The following is a 19005-nucleotide window of genomic DNA, read 5'->3' as shown; positions in this document are numbered from 1 at the left end:
GTCTATTTGTCTTATTTTTAGCCAAAATGTCTCATCCCACTTGATTTAAGATAAATTCACTTAACAAGAGACATTTCAGCAGATGGAGGGACTTGTTTTAAGACAGTGCATCTTAAATATCTTGTTAAGTCAAACAATCTTGAAATTATCTTGTTTTGAGTTGAATTTTACAAGAAAACTCAAAATAAGTTTAACCCTCATGTCATCCTGTGGGTCAAATTGACCCGTTTTAAAGTTTGAAAATGTGGGGAGAAAAAAAATTTCCACAGTGAAACTTCTGATGTCCACATTTTCAACATTTTTGGGAAATCTTTGAACATTTTTTAGTGGAAAAAAGGAAATGTTAAAAATGTTTCTTTAAGAACATTCACAAAAAAAATCAACCAAAATCCAGCAAAATTCACTAGATTTTGGTTGATTTTTATGTGAATGTTCTTAAAGAAAATATTAGAAGTTTTACTGATATATATGGAATCACTTTAGATATTTTTAGGATTTTTTTGGAAGATTTTTACTCATTTTTTGAAAATATTTACAAGAATTTTCTTGCCAAATTTGGATGATTTTTTTTTTTTTAAATAAAACTTTTAAGGGAAACTTTTTAGGAATTATTGGAATTTTCTTCCTGAAGGTTTTGCAAATTTTCAGAAATTTGGGGAATTTTTTTGCTGAATTTTTGTATTTTTTTCAGACAAGGAAACAATATTTTTTGGTGCCCATAAATGAAGACAGCAGGAGGGTTAATACATCTCAAATTAGGAGGTTACATGAAAGTGAAAATCTATTTTTGAGTGAAAAACTTTTTTTTTTTTTTTTTTTTAGCATATCTGGCTTATTTTAAGACCCCTAAGTTTGACAATCCTGGTAAAACATAGCTTAAAATAAGTTTTCCCAGCTAATTTTAAGATCTCAAGATTCTAAATATCATATCTTATTTCAAGAAATCTTACCAAACCATTTTTCACTTGTTCTAGTGGCAGATTTTTTCACTTATTTCAAGGTAAAAGTTCCTTGAAATAAGTTTCTCTTCTTGTTTTGAGAGGGGCATTTTTTCCAGTGTACCACTAACTCCCTGAGTTAATTCAAGTTAATGACTCCTCCCTGTCTGCAGATCTACCTGCCTCAGCCTGTGCTGTGTCCAGACTCGCTCTACAAGATCATGCTGAGCTGCTGGAGGAGGAACACGAAGGAACGGCCCTCCTTCCAGGAAATACACAAAGCCCTCCTGGAAATACAACCTTAAGCCAAGTGCAACGTTTCAGACAGTGATTCCCGCTCTGCTCGTCTCTGTAGCAGACACCGTCCAGGTTTAAGCTTTAACCTTGTTTCTGCTGAGGAACAGGGTCGGGGGGCTTCCTGTGGGCTTCAAGCTATGATTTGGGAAACACTGTTTGATGGACACTACAAAGATGGACTAACGGAGACGTTCAGTGTTTGTCAGTTTGAGTTCAATCAGCACAAACAAGATGATTATAGACATATAAAAAAATATATTTTATACCAAACCATCCATTAAACAGAAACATGTGTTGAGGAACCAAAAATGTAATGTAGCAAGTGACAGTCGGCACTTTTGAAAATATATGTCATATGTTAATATTTGTTTAAATTTCCCAGTGTTTTGAAGTATTGATAGCTAAACTCATGCAGCGTTGTCATGTTGTGTTTTCTTTTGGAAGACTGCTTGAATGTAGAAAAAGGAAAAGTGCAGCGAAACGGTTACTGTTACATTTCTTCATATTTCAAGTATCTCATCTCTTTCCACACATTCAAAACAACAAAAATAACAAAGGAAGCATCGACTGATCCAGCATTTTCATCTCCCTGCAGTTTTCCTACAGCGATTTGAACATGAAGTGTATATGACTGTGTATTTTCAATAGATAGGTCTAAATCTCAAATATCAATATTTTGTATTAATATTTATATGTTCATATGTGTTTGTTCTGTTCATGTTTTGTTGATATATTTGTGTATTAATATGCTCTCTATTTGGAGTATCATATTTGATTTATTGCAGTAATTCTTCCTGATTTATACACAATTTTTTTCCCGCTGCAGAATGTCTTCAAGTTGATCATAATACAAGTTGTTTTTTGATTATTGATGAGATATTGCAATGAGGCGCCTATCAGGAATCCAGGCTGTATGTGTTTAGTGTGTTTCCAGAAAGATGTTACTGACTGTGTGGTGGATGTTGAACAAGTTAGAGAGAAAATTATCTCTTTTTTTAAATCAGAAATGCATTTAAAATGAGAATATGCACTCTAAACGGTGTGTTTGATTGGAACAAAGGATTCTCTTTCACCACCTTTTAATAATAAACTAAAAATCTAGCACAACTAATAACTCTTCTACAGGTTTTAGTTGCTGGTATTTGCTTAAATCTCTCTTTTACTGATGCAATCTGGATTCTTTTTGCTTTGAGTCTGTTAATTTTTTCATCTGTGCTTTCTGGCTTTATCTCCAACAGCTTGAAAATCACGCTTTCATCCAATTTAGCTCCATTTACAGGCTCTTCCCTATTACTGGTGGCTTTTTTCCCATTTGTCTCATAAATGAAAGACACAGAGCGAACATTTGGTGCTTTTCAGCAGAAAGAAACACCTTTGAAAGGCATTTTCAACCCTCTCAGCGTTACAAATAGCTCCACAAATATATCAACACCCAGTCAGACTCCTAATTTCTTTCGTTTTATTGCATCCTTGTACTCAAATCTTTTCTTTTTTTCCAGTGAGAAAATTTTATGTGTTGTAAACAAAAACGTGTACATTGCCAAACAAAACACAAATAAAATTTAAACAGGGGATTCTATCTCTTGCACAGCTCTTGTCTTATTCATGACCACTGAATGTTTAATGCTGTCTGCGTGGGCGGGGCTTGGAGCTGAGCGATAACAGGATATGATTGGCTGCACGGCTGCGGTGGTAACCAATCAGAACACGGAGGAAGAGGCGTGGAAAACAGTTGATATCGAAGAACAGGAAGCCGGTCCCTGAACCAGTAACTCAACTTGTTGTTCAGAAGACTTTTAGCTGTAGTTGTGGCGTTTTCTTTTCTTTGCTGCCGGTTGGAGCTGAACAAGATGAATAAGGTGGTTTTGGTGACAGGAGCAAATAGGTAATAACTATATTTATTGCTTTTTATTGCAAACCTGAAAGTTGGCATCTTTTTTTTCAGTTTTCCAGGTGAATCTTTGGCTGTTGATACTTACTTTAAGCATTGATGTTGTATAATTTATGCCTATTTGACTGGCTTTTTGAAATCTCTTTATAAAGTGTGTCCTAGCTAACATGAGAACCCAGTTAACCCTTTCATGCATAGATGTCACTACAGTGTACAGCTATTCTAAAGCTGTTGTCTTGTATGTGCATTAGTTTTGACGGCATAGTTGCACATCATCACTACAGTGGATCTTTTTGCATCATTTCATGCACTGCCACTCATTGGCTAGCCATTGCAAATTAATTTTAAAAAAAGAGTGAAACCAATATGGTGACAGGCAGCCAGAAACAGCAAGTTGCTCATTTTATTTTGTTCAAACATTATATAAAAAGAGACCCTTGCAGGAAATAAATATATGGTGACATCAAGTAACATCTAAGGAGTCATGCAACTGCAAAATTTTCCAAATATTGATTTTATATTGGGAGGAAATTATGATTTATCACATCATGCATCATGAGCTACATTTCCTCTCAGAAAAAAAAGATGAAAAAGAAAAGAAAAAAAGACAAAAAAAACCCCAAAAACAAACAAACAAAAAAACATATATATAAATATACAAAAATAATTTTTACAAGTTCTGTAACAGAAAAAGGAATAGGCAGAAGCCAAGACTTATTTTGCCTATCCTGTACAATCCATAGAATCACCCAGCATGTCAGTAATACAAGAAATAAAAGACAAAAAGAAAAAACTACACAAGATTTTACTCTAAATGAATCTTTAGTCGTTTCACATATCAGTCATTTTACATTGTAATCCTTAATTATTTTTGCCTTTCAATGCTTTTTTGAAACTCAACAGAGATCTACACTGTTTCAACTCATCACTCAGTCCATTCCATAATATAACCCCAGAGTATGAAACGCATCTGTATTTAACATTAGTTCTCACATTACCTCTTTCAAAGACACCCAGCCCTCTTACATTATAATAAACTAAGGTGTGTGTTTCCCTGCAGCGGTATTGGCCTGGCGCTGTGTGAGCGTCTCCTCTCCCAGGACCCTGAAGGCCTCCAGCTGTGTCTGGCCTGCAGAAACATGCGTCGGGCAGAAGCTGCTCGCTCTGCTCTCCTCACCTCCAACCCCACAGCTCAGATCGCTCTGCTGCAGATGGACACCAGCAGCATCTCCTCCGTCATCAGCGCTGCTCAGGAGGTCAGACTCAGGTGAGGAGTTGGAAGTTACACCACCGGTCAGAAGTTTGGTGTCACTTAGAAATGTCCTTATTTTTGAAAGAAAAGCATTTTTTTTCAATGAAGATAACATTGAATTAATCATAAATCCAGTGTAGACATTGTTAATGTGGTAAATGACTATTGTAGCTGGAAACAGCTGATTTTTAATGGAATATCTCCATAGAGGTACAGAGGAACATTTCCAGCAACCATCACTCCTGTGTTCTAATGCTACATTGTGTTAGCTAATGGTGTTGAAAGGCTAATTGATGATTAGAAAACCCTTGTGCAGTTATGTTAGCACATGAATAAAAGTGTGAGTTTTAATGGAAAACATGAAATTGTCTGGGTGACCCCAAGCTTTTGAACAGTAGTGTACATCTACATTCTCCTGCTCTAATTGGTGTAATTGCAGTTCTTTGTGTTACAGAATTACACATCTGTGCCTTTTATTGTCTCTTGCAGGTATCACCGTCTGGACTACCTCTACCTGAACGCAGGCATCATGCCAAACCCACAGTTTGATGTGAAAGCTTTTTTCAAGGGCCTCTTCTCCAGGTACAGTGTTGAGTTTAGTCTGACCTAGAATAACTTTCCATTTTTCCAACATCTGTTTCCCTGCTGCCTTCCAAATGTGTATGTTTGTTAGTTGTAAACAATGAGCTGCTCTAGAATTTATAATGTCTGATTTACTGGCTCACAGATTTGATCATTTCTAGCATGTACATTATTGATTTGTTAAGCTTTACTGCAGTGAAAAACAGTGTTAACCTTCATGTCGTCCTGCGAGTCAAAATTGATCCGTTTTAAAGTTTTAAAATGTGGGAAAAAAATATTTTCACAGTGAAACTTCTGATGTCCACATTTTCAACATTTTTGGGAAATCTTTGAACATTTTTTGGTGGAAAAAAGAAATGTTAAAATGTTTCTTTGAGAACATTCACGTAAAAATCATTTTATGTGAACTATTTTTTGTGAGTGTTCTTAATAGAATATTAGAAGTTTTACTGATATATATGTAATCACTTTAGATATTTTTAGGATTTTTTTTGGAAGATTTTTACTAATTTTTAGAAAATCTTTACAAGAATTTCCTTGCCAAATTTGGATGATTTTTTTTTTTTTCAATAAAACTTTTAAGGGAAACTTTTAAGGAATTATTGGAATTTTCTTCCTGAAGGTTTTGCAAATTTTCAGAAATTTGGGGATTTTTTTTTGCTGAATTTTTGGATTTTTTTCAGACAAGGAAACAATATTTTTTGGTGTCCGTAAATGAGGACAACAGGAGGGTTAATATAAAACAAACAAAATAGACATGCTGATGAAAAAAACTCCACACTGCACTTGGATTTCAGTTCAAAATATACCGACCATTTTTGTGTAGCCATGAGAATGCAAGTAGAGTAGAATTCCATCAAATTTTCTGGACACACTTTCCCCATCATCACATCTTAGTATAATACTGCTTTCTAACAGATGTTCCTTTTTTGAGGTTCAAGCTCTGGTTTCTATGACACCTTCACTGCAGCAGTGTCATCACAATGTTTGCCACCGGTGAAGGGATTCTGACGCAAAAAGATGGAGTCACAGCTGACGGCCTGCAGGAAGTTTTTGCCACCAACCTCTTTGGTCACTTCCTTCTAGTGAGTTGCTTATAATGCATATAATTTGGCGTCTTGGTCTAATCAAAAAACATGGACTCTGGTAGGAAAGCACATTTCCTCCAGGGAGAGAGACATTCCTGTCAGCTGTCTGTCCTTGATGGATCAAATACAGGCGATACCGGATCCGTGTGTCACGTAGCGACTCTGCTCATTAAAAATTAACAGCACATACTGTTCTAGCCATAAGGTCGCTGCAGACAGTATTCTGCTCACTGTGCATTTACAGGTGAATTCTGAGCCGGGTTAAGCCACCATCGAAGTAACTGAGTATCAAGTAAAACCACCAAAGTTCCTGTTTTGGGAATTAAAGTTGCATCTGTGCTGCTGTGAAAGTAGAACAGATGTTCACTTTCAGACACTGACAAATATTATTTCGTAAAAGCTTCTTTAAATGTTCACTGGAGCTCACACTGGAAAGTAATTGCACACATGCATATAATAATGTCGCCTGTTTCTCAACCCATTATTTCATATGAATTTAAATTATTTAAAAGGACATTCTGATCAGTTCAACTGTGGAAACTAGTGTGCATTTTTCCTTACTTTGATTTTAAAAATGTGTTATTTAACTACTCATAAGCAGAGTATTCTGATGCTGTAGTGTTTGTCCGTTGTTCTGGTCCAGATCAGGGAATTGGAGCCAGTTCTGTGCCACGAAGGCCGAACCTCCCAGCTGGTTTGGACTTCCTCTAGTAACGCTCACCGCTCGGCTTTTAACCTCGAAGACCTGCAGCACCGAGGAGGCGCCCAACCTTACAGCTCCTCCAAATACGCCTCCGACCTGCTCAGCTTGGCGCTCAACACACACTACAACAAACAGGTCGACTCTCACACACCTCGCAGTGACCCACGCCGGAGAAATCATCTTTTTTTATTAAGATTTTAATGCTGATTTCTAGGGTTTGTACTCATCCGTCATTTGCCCTGGTTTTGTGATGACCAACCTGACCTACGGCATCCTGCCCTCCTTCCCTGCCTTCCTCTGGACGCTGCTTATGCCCGTCTTCTGGCTTGTGAGTGCAACTGACCAGTTTTTCCAGTTTGTCCTAATGCTGCCTGCGTTGGGCGTGTGATGACTAAAAACCTGCATGGATATTTTCTCTCTGATGCTCACAGATACGAACGTTCACCAACACTTTCACACTGACACCTTATAATGGAGCTGAAGCTTTGGTAGGTCACACAAAAATGCACATTTCACGATTCAGTGCAAATTCATGCACTGAATTCTGCTCTTCCTTTCAGTTTTGGCTATTTAAACAAAAGCCTGAATCACTGGATCCATATGCCAAATACCACAGTTTAACATCAGGGCTGGGCCACAACTACACACAACCACGGAAGGTAGGCAGGTAACGTTTAAAATCATACAATATTGTGTTTGCAAAGTAGTTCATGTATTGTTTTTGCTCCTCTTCGCAGATGGATATCGATTTAGAAACATCCGAGTCTTTGTATGAGAAATTACTCCAACTAGAGAGTGAAGTGAGGAAGAAACTGCAGGAGAAACAAAAGGAAGCTCAAAATGCTCATGTCCATCCTGCAGAAACTGATTCATCTTGATGCAAATCACACATTGCTGGATGAAGGGCATTTGATTCCTGTCTCCTCGCTGGTCACCTGGGAGCTGAATGTTGCCTGGCTGTCAGACTTCACAAACATAACACATCTTCTCCTGACACAGCGACATGAAAGCCTGGATTTACAGCAGGGAGAGACAGTGATTCTTAGTATTCTGAGCTTGATTTATTGGTTGCATCTGTATTATTTGTGTCAGGCATGTTGCAGGAGAAAACACCAGTCATGTTAGTCTGTTAAAGAGTTTACAATAAAATTAGGATTGCATGTTCCACTTTAAATATTACGCGAGAAGAACCTCAGTTTTGCAAATATATGGAAATCCAGTGTATGTTTCCAGTTTATGCGGTCCAGGAAAGACTTTCTCCAAGCTGGTTGTTAATCCCACGATCCTCACGACAAAACGCAGTGCAGTCCGACAGCAGACTGTCAGTATCGTCCCAAAAGTTGACATAAGTGGTCTGTGTGAGCCCCTCTGCGCTGTGCGGAGGCGCAGCCAGATGCGCACAGCTGAAATTACGCACCGGAGGATTTGGTGCGCAAACCCAGCAGATGTCCTGCTCTGTTCGTGTCCCAGTACCGCACTCCTCCTCTTCCTCTATTCCGCTCAGTTTCGGGTTGCAAAAAGCCCAAACCATCCCACAGAAATACACGAAAAACGTACCCATGACCATAACCATGAGCGCGTAGGACTCTATCATCGCTTTGGTGACCGGAGACGTCATTTTTGGAGATGTGCAGGATTTGATCGGTGCGTTTCAGAAATTGTGTGCGGGAGGGGCGGTCAGTGCAGGAGACATCATCCTGGAGGCTGGACCACCTCAGCAGCCACACGATCAGAAAACTAATGAGTGATTTTAACCATTTTAGGCTATAAACTGTCTCAACTTTGAAGGCAAACGTCCACGTGTTAAAGGTGAAAATTCCGCTTTTAAAGAAGTGTTTTGATAAAGCAGTGGGTTTCCTTGGAAGAAAGATGCATTTATCGATTTCAGTTTGTTTTGTCTTTAGTCTTTCATGATAAATGAGGTGCACTCAGACAACTTCTGCGTTTTGTTTGCTTTCACTTTCTGATGCTAATCTTTGGATCATAAATAGTAAGATCTCGCTGTCTCACATTCTGACCTTCAAAATCCTCCAAGACAAAAAAACAACAATCTAAAACTCTGCAGACTTTAACTCGAGACACTGGGCAGAATTTTATAACGGCCTAAGCTGAATGTAATAAGAAAATTGTGCAGCTACACATGAAAACATGAAAGTATTACAGACTCCTGAAGGCTCATTCAAAATGTGATGTATTGTAGAGGTGGACTTCTAACCCTGTTTGTGTTGGTGGCAAACAGAATATTTACACCTATGGAGGGAAACAGCCAAACAACATAGAGATGACCTATGAATGAATAATTAAATGTGAATTTCCCCTAGGAAGGGAAGTTTATCCTATCTTGAATTATTATTATTTTTAAATATATAGTACTTCTTTAAGCAACTTAAGTTACCCAAAGTGCTGGTAGATGAAACAAGACAGTCAAGACCAGAAATATAAGACATGATACAGACTTGTAAAATCACTTTGTAAAACAAAATGAAATAAATATAAAATTTTTAAAAAGAAAGTAAAATAATATTACAACTTCTAAGATCAAATTAAAAAATAAAATAGATAATACTAATATATTAAGGCCATTTAAAGCAACCAAACAAGTACATTCTAAGATTTTTGATGGACATATAAATTGATTTATTTAAAAAACCAACATAGAATACTAAACACTTCAGAACATTTAAAGCAGCCAACAGCCACTAAAGCATGTACATCTCGAAATTTTTATCTTTAACAGTCCTTAAAAGGTCCAACACCAGCAGCCACAACCCCCAGAATACCACCAAAGATCAGTTCAAACAAGTGTTTTTCTACAGAATCACCATGAAATAAAACCATGCTGTGTGAACATTGCAATAAAATCACTGAACATTATTTTCCTAAAGTCTTTTAGAACATGGCTGTAGTATTTTGTTTATCACCTTTATTTTTTAGATTTTGCTTGTCTGAAAATGCAAACGTGATGCTGATTTGCAGATGACCTTTTTCCCTTTATGTTTGCAGTTACAGAAGTCTATACAAACAAGTGAAGCGAGAGAAGCAACAAAAGTTCAACAAATTCAGTACAGGGGATTTTGCAGTGCAATGTTCAGATTTGTAAATATTTTAGATAAATAGCAAACAAATAAATAGAATAATTCAATACAGAAAAGTGAAAACAACACATAATCTGACTTTAAACTAGTAAAATGTGATGGTTGACAACAAACTGCTACTTATAATTTGAAAATCTTCCACAGGTCCAGCATGAAGATTTATATGAGGACACAGACGGGAAAATGGAAATCTAGTTAAAATATCGACCACATCTGTTCTAGATCAGGGTTTATTGCCCCAAGCTGTGGTGATAACAGCATGTCTGAATGCTAGTGTGAAGTTTTTACACCCGCAGTCCATGCAGGGTTTAAAAGGGGACTGGGGCAGCATGAACACTTGTTCTGAGATGGACTGAAATGCTGCCAGTCTGTCAGCGGAGGATTTGTCACTTTTGAATTAAATTAACTGAAGATTATGTCAGTTAAATATGTTATTTACTCACATCCTATCGGTTAGCTCTATGAACAGAAGCACCTGCTATCTCCTTTTTGGGGTCTGTAAAGGTAAAATGGTGGCATGAAATAAGATTTACCGAATAATTTGAGTATTTCCTAGTTTGAAAACTGACACAGAAATGTGAAAATAGTTTCATAGACTGAGCAGGTCTCTCTGAAGAGTCAAAACATGAGCACAAAGTGTAAATGAGGGCACCCATGCTTCGCTTTGCAGACACTAGCAACGCCAGCCCACTCTAGCATTGTGGGTAGTGGAGTTTTTTATCGGTCTATCTGTAACCGACTTCAATGCGGCTCTCTATCGGAAAAAACTACACACCCCACCCCGCGCAAACTCGGAGGTCCCGGATGTCTATCGCGCCGGAAGAGAAGAAGGTCCTTTCCCAGCCATCTTGTGGCTTCATCTAGCGAAGTGTTCGCACCAAGCCTCGTAGAATCGGAGGAAAATCCTGCTGAAGGGGCGCCATCATGCCCGGACAAATGCAAGAAGGTTTTGGCTGTGCCATAACCAATCGGTTCGACCAGTTATTTGACGACGAGTCGGATCCGTTTGAGCTGCTGAAGCAGGCTGAAGTGAAGAAGAAGGAGCCTTCTGCTCCCGGTGCCGCCAAGACTGCAGCCCAGGCTGCAAAGCAGCCGAAAAAGGAGTCCCAGAAAGACAGAAAGACCCCGCTGGCCGACAAGAAGGAGGAGACCCAGGCACCCGTACCTCTCAAGAAAGATGGTAAATACTATTTCTGCATTTTTAGGTCTCCTGGTGTCCAGCAGCAGCTCAAATTCAAGCTAACAGGCTAAGTGGCTTGTTACTAGCTAGCAGCGATCCGTAAGCCCCGTGACATGAGGTCCGCATGGCTGCTTTTGTGCCCCAGTTGGTTGTCATTCGGCCAAACAATGACATTTTTACACACGTGTATTGCAGTGGTATTTATGGGGCTTTAGCTTTGTGGTGATAAACCGTTCGCAGGCTGACTTGTTTTGACCTGCCCCCCCCACGGGCCTTGTTGAACAGGCAGATCCTGAAAGCCTGGCTGAGCGGAGAAAGTCGCCGGAATTCACGTGTTTAAATGTAACCCCCGTGGATCACAGTGAAAACACTTCTTGCCCGCTTTATCCAGAATCAATTGAAAGTAATTAACCACGAATGCTCCTTTAAAATATTCTCAAATAAAGTCAGAACCCTCAAGTGGAGTCAAGGGTTCTGACTTCAACACGTGCAAATTGATTAGATTAGTGTAAAAGGAGCACGCTGGTCTGACGGCGGTGAACACGCCGGTGGATTTGTTTGCAGAAATTAGTAGCAGCACAGCTCTCGTGGTGTTGAACCTCGTGGTTGCAGTGTGGGGCGTGTTAAAGCGATGCCTCCACACTGCTGCTTCCTATTGGCGCACAATACACACTGGTCGACGTGCTCCAGCGCTTTCACCTTCCGTTTTCTGTTTTTTCAACTCATTGTCTACGCAAAGGTGTCTGTGCATGTTTAGGAATATCCACAGTAGCCTGTAAAACCTGCCCAAGACTATATACATTTCACAGCATGTTTGCACCAACTTAAATATATCATAAGAAGAAGTGGAGCAGCCAGTGTCTGGTATAAACTGAGATGATGCCGACTCTCAGGCAGCTACTTGGCCATTATCTTCATGCCAGGCTTCCAAGTGGGCTCTTATCTGTTTGCTGGAGAGGAGATGAGACAGGTGCACTGACTGTGGTGGCCCAGCTGCTGCTGTGTAGTAGATGATGTCTATTTTGGTAGCTGGTGACTTAGCAAATGGGTGGGACCTGTTGTGTCACACTGCGCCAGTAAGAGTCCACCATGTGCCATGTGAATTTGAACACTCTGGGGTGTTAGTTTCAACTGTGGCGCAATCCCATAATTTACCTGATCCCAATAAGTAAAGGGAATGAGTGCAAACTTCTGAGTTTGAGCCACTAATAGCTGATATTTTTGTCCACTGTAGTGCTCTCTTGTAATTATAAGATTGCATTCAGACAAAAGCAGTTGCAGATTATTTGATAAATGCACCAGCTGCCCTCATCTTTGCACTTTAATTGCAATTATTTGCTCCATTTAAACCGAACAATCACGTCTTCTCCCTCTTTTCTGGGACTCAGCGGTGGGTCCTGATCTGTCCATGCTACTGGTCATCTAATCCTCCTGTTGTGGTCAATCCTAGGTGCTGGCATGAGGAGAATGGGCCGGAAGCCGGAGGGCGATGGCCCCAGACCCCAAGGCAACCAGGGAGAAGGGCGCCCCCCCACAGACAGACGGCCTGTGGACAGGCGGCCACCCCGGCGCTTCGAGAGGCCTGCTGGCGAAGCCGGCGACAAACCTGAGAGTGGCGAATTCTCAGTGGAGAAGTGAGTTAAATTTCCAATCCAAGTAATTTAAGTGTGAACATGAGAAAATGACAAATGGGAGTCCACTGCTGCTGTACCTTTTTTATAGGGCGTTTTCTGTCTCCACATGCTGCAGTTTTCATCATGGGGTGGGACAGCAACTGTTCAAGGCGTTGCTTACAATGATAAGGATTACAAGTTTTGCCCAAACTGCTAGAGGCTCATGTAAAATAATACAACACTAACATCAAGTGCAGACCAACTTTAAAGCAGCTACAGTCAATATTTGTTTAATGTTAAAGCAGAAACTTGTAGTGATGAACCAAAATCTGAATCTGCAGCTACAATTCGTTTTATTGGATTCCTTAGTAACTTATTGTTACTAAAGAATGCTGTCTAGCTCACAGCTTTACTGTTTGACTTTACTCTAACCATATGCAGTCATTTTTGAATGCAGCAGACGACAGTTTTTAGAGAAGAAGCTCTAAAAATCCGCTGTACGTGATATAACCTGGCATTAAACAGCAGACACACATAGCAACTAGCTGCTGAACATGGAGGCATTCAGCAACTGACAATCCAGATATTTGCCTCAGGGGCTTGTAGAGACCCAAACCAGAGATAAAAGGGAGGCGCTATTGGACTCTCATGGTGTATTCTGTTCAGTTTTATTTATGTAGTGTCAGTTGGACATCATCTGAAGGCACGTCACATAGTAAGTTCAAGATCTTTGAACATTAATGAGAAAATCCCAACAATTAACAAGCATTTGGTGGGAGTGGGTTGGAAAACAGTGTTGCACAATCTTGTTGCATGTGTTTCTGCTGCCCCCATGTGGCCAAAAAATGGAATGCTGTTGATTTAAAGCTGGTTAAAAGCTGCAATCACTTTGTTCTTTGACGCATTCTTCAAGTATCCTAGACTAAAATAAACTCAAGGTGACTAAATCGAGCTTGCACCTTGACCAGCCTTACTTTCCTGCTTCAGAATCTAAGAAACTGTGCATTGGTATTGATTTGACCGTTGTTCTTCGTCCGTCTCTTAGGCCCATCGGTGACAGGCCAATGAGAGGCCGTGGCGGCGGCAGGGGAGGCCGTGGAGGCAGAGGACGCGGCATGGGTCGCAGCGATGGCTTTGACTCCCGGGGAAAACGTGAATTTGACAGACACAGCGGCAGCGACAGATCGTAAGTACTTCTTCATTTCTTATGTTGTCCTTCTACGATGCATTCTTTGTTTACACGAGGTCTTTTGGAGACCTTGTGGACGCTGTGATGCAGTGCATGTGTTACGATCCTGGCTAAAGCAAATGTTGTTTCAGTAGTCTGAAAGGTGAAGAGAAGCGTGGTGGAAGCGGATCTCACAACTGGGGAACCGTCAAGGATGAACTCAAGTAAGTTCTTATATGTGCAGCATACAAGAAAGTTGATGGTAGTTTGGGGAACTAAAGAACACCTTTGCACATTCTAGTTTAAATCTTGCAGAACTTCCATGACATTTGTTTTCTGTTATATTAAGAGAACACTTGTGGTTTTTTTTTTGTGTTTGCCAGAAATTAGTTCCTTTTTAGTGACCAAGGGGAGAGATAGATCTTGGGTGATTTTAGTAGTTCTGATTCTGCTCATTTAACAAATCAAATTCAGAATTAGGGCTGCACTAATCGCAAAATATTAATCACAATTTTGGCTTCTGACAATTAATTGAGAATAATTGACTTTAATAGTGCTCATTAAGATGCATACTCTTCTCATAGAAAGCAGCTTTTGTAGATAAAGTGACTAATTTGATATTAGCACACCTTATTTCAATTTATTTCACTGTTAATTTTTGGTCACTCACTGAGGAGTGGGCACTGCCGTAACAAAGTGGGGAGTGTAGAAGCTTCTCTTTGCACCGATTTCAAAGAACCATTTTTTTAGGTGTTATTTTGAAAAAAATTGTGCAGTAGCAGGGATGTAGCGCCACATGGAAGTGAAGGCATTGCTCTGTTTATTTAAATGTGAAAGATCAATGAAAAATATTTTGTCCCAACAAATCAATTATCAATCGTGATCTCAGTATTGATCAAAAATAATTGTGATTATCATTTTGGTCAGAATTGTGCAGCCTTTTCAGAATTGTGCCAGATAAACTGAGTGTGAAAAGAAGCCAAAATACAGTCAGTTATCTGTAAATTAGGTACAACCCTGCAATAAATTCAATGATGACTATTTTAAAGATGTTGACTTAGTCGTTTTATTTAGTTTTTGGTCTGTAGCAAAACATTATTGCAACTTGAATGCTAGCTGTAGTCCACAATATTAAATACTAATCGCATAGCTGAGAATATAAATTGCAACAAACTGTACTTCCGGGACTCAATAAACACAAAGTGGGGGTAGGAAATAGCTCCACTGTTCTGAATGCCAGCTTATATCTTGACGAATGGTAAATTGTGACATCTGATTGTGATTTTGCATCTTCCTAACAGTGAGCTTGACCAATCAAACGTCACTGAAGAGAACCCTGAAGGAGAGGAACATCCACCTGCTGACTCTGAGAACAAGTTAGTGCTTATTTTGTCCTATTATTGTCTGGCTGTGATGAAAGCTCATTGCACTGAAAGACAGTGATGGTTCATGCTGCTTATACTCATCTGTTTCTTTGTGCTTGTTGAAGGGAGAATGAGGTTGAGGAGGTGAAGGAGGAAGGCCCCAAGGAGATGACTCTGGATGAATGGAAGGCCATGCAGGACAAGGAACGGGCCAAGGTGGAATTCAACATCCGCAAGGCCAACGAGGGAGCTGATTGGAACAAAGGATTTGTGCTGCACAAATCAAAGGCAGAGGTGAGTCAAAACTAGAGCATTGCTCTCTGGGAAAAAAACAAAACATTAGAATTTTTGCGCATATAACTACGTGAGGGCCTTGCTGAGTTCTATTTGACTCAAATAAGACCACATTTTTATTTTCAAGTCAGTGTAATATTAGTAATAAGAGGCGCTAAGCAGCACAGCAACTCAGTCTCCTTATTGAGGGAAAACCCTGTATTTTGGGTTTTTAATCCGAAATTCTGCAAGGTTGTCTTCCTCCAGTGTTGCATCAGTTTCCTGTGAATACCAGCAGTGTGGTCGGGCTTAATATGAGTGTCACTGTCTGAATTACGTACCCAGTGAAAGTGTGAAAGTTTGTTGATGGCTGCACGTCACAGGCAACAGTCAAACCACAGGCATGAGTGAAGGTTGTGTCTACTTTAGTGTCGCCATTCTACATTTTCACTCAGCATGGTGGTTGAAGCAGGTCACCCGTTTGCATAGACTCAGCCCAAACCTCACAATAGTTTAGCCAGTTAAAAAGATGAAAAGATGTACGTTGGCTGGTACAAATACGGTTTTGCTGTTGTCTTAAAGTGTTATTTTCGTCCTCTCCCACACAGGATAAGAAAGGTGAACTGATTGACCCTGAGACCGAAGAGCCTAAGGTAAACTTCCTGTTGGTTGTACTGTGCAATATCTGTACTCAAAACATTTTCCGAAAACAGGCTGCAAGCATGAATAGAAAATGGAGCAAACTGTTTTTTACTCTCCGTTTTCATCATTTAGGGTGATGATGAGCATCACTTCCGGAAACCAGCTAATGACATCACGTCCCAGCTGGAGATCAACTTCGGAGACCTGGGCCGTCCAGGCCGTGGGCGTGGTGGACCACGTGGCGGCCGGGGAGGTCGTGGCCGCGGAGGCGGTGAAACCACTCGGCCGATTCGTGGAGGAAGGACTGACAAGGTACATAATCTTCGAATTGAAACTATTGATCCTTGATCGAAGGAATTCACGTTAAAGCAGCTAGATACAAATGATGCATAGTAAGAAATAAAGCAAGACGAGAAATACAAAAGTAGAATAAAGGGGGGCTACGTTCACCTTTCATATGTAGAAATACGTCATTGGGGATAATTTAGGAATTGTACTTAAAAGTTAGAGAGTAACAGTCCTGCACTATGTTGCTGCACTTAAAGTTGTATTAAGTTATTCCACTTAAAGGGCTATAACAGGGTTTCTGCAGGGCATTAATAGTCATAAAATTGATTTTGTGAAAATTAAGGCCTTAAATGGCATTAAAAATCATTAAATTTGATTCTCAGTGGCATTAAAAGTTCTTTCTGCAGTTTTCAAGAAAAATATTTGATTATAATGTAATTATAGACTGCGATTTGTCCGATACGTGCATCTTTTAAACATGCTGAAGCATTGCAATAATTGTTCCGGCTGGTCGGGTACAATTCCCAAAAACTGCATGCTTTTAAAGTGGCCGGCAAGCTGGACCAGGTGGAGGAGAGCTGGGAAATGCATATTCCAGCAAAAATGGCCAGAAAACATGGAATTCAGAGAATGACTGCAGCCCGTTGGTGGTCAGGGGTGGTTTCCAGATTCAGAAATAGTCAAATTTTTTGACAGTTTTCATATAAAAGTCATCTTTTACAAAAACACAAACCTGTGTAATTTGTTGAGTTCACGGTCGTGGCATTAAACTTTTTACAGTATAGAATTAAAATAGCATTAAAAGCATTAAATTTGACTGGCTGATTTCTGCAGAAACTCTGTATAAAAGTTAGCAGTAGTTTTATTTCAATAGAATTAAAAACCGTTTAACTGTCAGGTAGGCTTTCTCATGTAGAATTTAACTTGGTGTTTTAGTGCGTAACAATGAACTTTAAGATTAAAAACAAATGGCAAACAAGTTTCTGAGTTTTTTTTAGTGTGTTTCTCACTGTAATGCCATTTAAACTGCCTGAAGTTCAGTAAGGGTGCAGTTCAGATGATAGTAACTAAAAACTGCAATCCGGAGTCATTCTAAGTCATTTTCCAAATGCTCCATTTTGTCGATTAGTTTCTTTTACTTTTCTGTCACACGTCTTCAAAGGTTTTAGTGTTGTAATGCCTCCTTTTTGTTCACTTTTCCCTCCAGTCATCTGCGTCTGTGCCCAACGTGGACGACCCGGAGGCCTTCCCAGCCCTGGCTTAAGCCCCGGCTGCTAATCCTCAGGCCTACAGGAGCCTCCTGAGCACCTCCACTACGAGGCTTGCATGTTCCTGGATCCTTCAGCAAAGTGAAATGATGGAGAAGACTGTCATTAACTATGGCACTCAATGTGAGGACTGAGTTTTACCCAATAAAAACAAAATGAAGATGGAAAAAAAAAACAGAAATTAACAAAAAAAAACAACAACAAAAAAAGAGAAAAGGACTTCTTGCTACTCTGGAGCAACTTATTGGTAGAGGTTTTGTACTTGGAAACAAAGTAGCAGGGATGTTTTCATACAGTATTTTTTTCAGAGGTTATGCATTGTCCATTGATAAATTTTTGTAATTGCTGCTTGAAAATATGCATTTTGAAATGTAAGCATAAGAGTATCTTTAGCGTGGTGGTGTGTGCCATTGCTTGCTTGCTTTAAAAATAGGCATTGTGGAGCTCCAACCCAAGCTCATAAGCTCTGCCACAGCAGGTATTTCTGATGAAGTTACAGCTTCACTCATTGAGATTTATGGATTTTTGTTCTTTAGCACTGGGGTATTGTTTTATATTTTATACAGGAGATCTATTCTTGTATGATCTTCGGCCTGTAGATCTTAACTATTTTCATAAATTCTTTCAGAGACTGTATTTCACATGGTGCAAACAGGACACACCTTTGCGTCTTTGATCAAGAGAGGCTGCCTACATTTGAATGCATTGATGAAATGGCACCTAATTCTGAATTTGAGGTTCTTTTTTACTGAACTGTTCCAAAGGAATAACATTAGGTCATTTTGGAGGAACACAATGGTGATTACTCAGTTAAATTTGCGTTGATCCCGAGACATTGGTCAGGTGGATTGATTTGAAGCTGACAGTTATTCCATGTGTTCTGATTTTATTTGTATTTGGGGTGCTGTTCACCATCCAATGCATCTTCCTCTTTGCCCATTTCATCGTTGATCACTGGCCAGGTGAAAGTCAATTAATGCCTTTCTTTTTACTGTAGAATGATAAGGAGAGGAAGTGTTTTTACGCAGTTGAGATGCGGCCGTCGACCCTCTCCGGCTGTTTACACACTCCACTCGAGCGTCCTTCCACAGATGTAAACTCAGCCCAGCTTCAGTTTGTTTCTGCAGTCTGTTCTGTGCTGATCTTTTCCTCCACTGTTGACTTGCCCTGTAGCTTCCACGGTGGCGCCACTGCATAATTGCTCTGAAAGAAATACAGTTGTCCATTGTGTGGAACAACTGAAGTGCTCTACAAATGTGTGAATTCTAGCCCTGCTATTAGAGACCTCTGTCGGTAAATAAAGATGGTCGATAAATTTTTTTGCATTGTCACCTTTTTTTTGGGCCTCCGTTGGCAAAATGTT

At 39.7% G+C, this 19005-nt stretch overlaps 3 protein-coding genes across 9 annotated transcripts in view; all 3 read left to right on the top strand.

Annotated features, from left to right (window-relative positions):
* ddr2a (discoidin domain receptor tyrosine kinase 2a) overlaps positions 1–2814 on the top strand; it is a 41688-nt gene extending 38874 nt beyond the window's left edge. For both annotated transcript variants that reach the window (XM_035944756.2, XM_023262607.3), the window contains exon 17: positions 1112–2814. In XM_035944756.2, the coding sequence (XP_035800649.2) occupies positions 1112–1243 (132 nt within the window). In that variant the 3' untranslated portion in view covers positions 1244–2814. The remainder of the gene's footprint in view (positions 1–1111) is intronic.
* A 159-nt stretch (positions 2815–2973) lies between these two features.
* Positions 2974–8687, top strand: hsd17b7 (hydroxysteroid (17-beta) dehydrogenase 7). 3 transcript variants are annotated; one of them, XM_055014481.1, is made up of 9 exons: positions 2974–3120; positions 4187–4393; positions 4868–4960; positions 5934–6045; positions 6692–6886; positions 6966–7079; positions 7183–7239; positions 7312–7410; positions 7489–8687. In XM_055014481.1, the coding sequence occupies exons 1-9, from the start codon at positions 3086–3088 to the stop codon at positions 7627–7629; spliced, it is 1053 nt and encodes a 350-aa protein (XP_054870456.1). In that variant the 5' UTR covers positions 2974–3085; the 3' UTR covers positions 7630–8687. The 3 variants fall into 3 exon arrangements, 2 of the variants coding, with proteins under 2 accessions (XP_054870456.1, XP_023118471.2); XM_023262703.3 differs by having other exon boundaries at positions 5931–6045; XR_002745696.3 differs by lacking the exons at positions 6966–7079; positions 7183–7239; positions 7312–7410; positions 7489–8687 and having other exon boundaries at positions 5879–6045; positions 6692–6832.
* A 1987-nt stretch (positions 8688–10674) lies between these two features.
* On the top strand, positions 10675–18961 carry serbp1a (SERPINE1 mRNA binding protein 1a). Of its 4 annotated transcripts, none has more exons than XM_023262512.3 (9): positions 10675–11026; positions 12477–12660; positions 13685–13825; positions 13963–14031; positions 15109–15183; positions 15294–15465; positions 16053–16097; positions 16219–16398; positions 17582–18961. In XM_023262512.3, exons 1-9 carry the CDS (start codon positions 10771–10773, stop codon positions 17636–17638), a joined length of 1179 nt encoding a protein of 392 aa, XP_023118280.1. In that variant the 5' UTR covers positions 10675–10770; the 3' UTR covers positions 17639–18961. The 4 variants fall into 4 exon arrangements, with proteins under 4 accessions (XP_023118280.1, XP_023118267.1, XP_023118288.1 ...); XM_023262499.3 differs by having other exon boundaries at positions 13960–14031; XM_023262520.3 differs by having other exon boundaries at positions 10676–11026; positions 15297–15465.
* The last annotated feature ends 44 nt before the right edge of the window (positions 18962–19005 follow it).

This window comes from Amphiprion ocellaris, chromosome 2, assembly GCF_022539595.1.
Source record: "Amphiprion ocellaris isolate individual 3 ecotype Okinawa chromosome 2, ASM2253959v1, whole genome shotgun sequence".
NCBI lineage: Eukaryota > Metazoa > Chordata > Actinopteri > Pomacentridae > Amphiprion > Amphiprion ocellaris.
The sequence above is the reverse complement of the archived record's forward strand: the minus strand, read 5'-3'. Positions and strand labels throughout refer to the sequence as shown.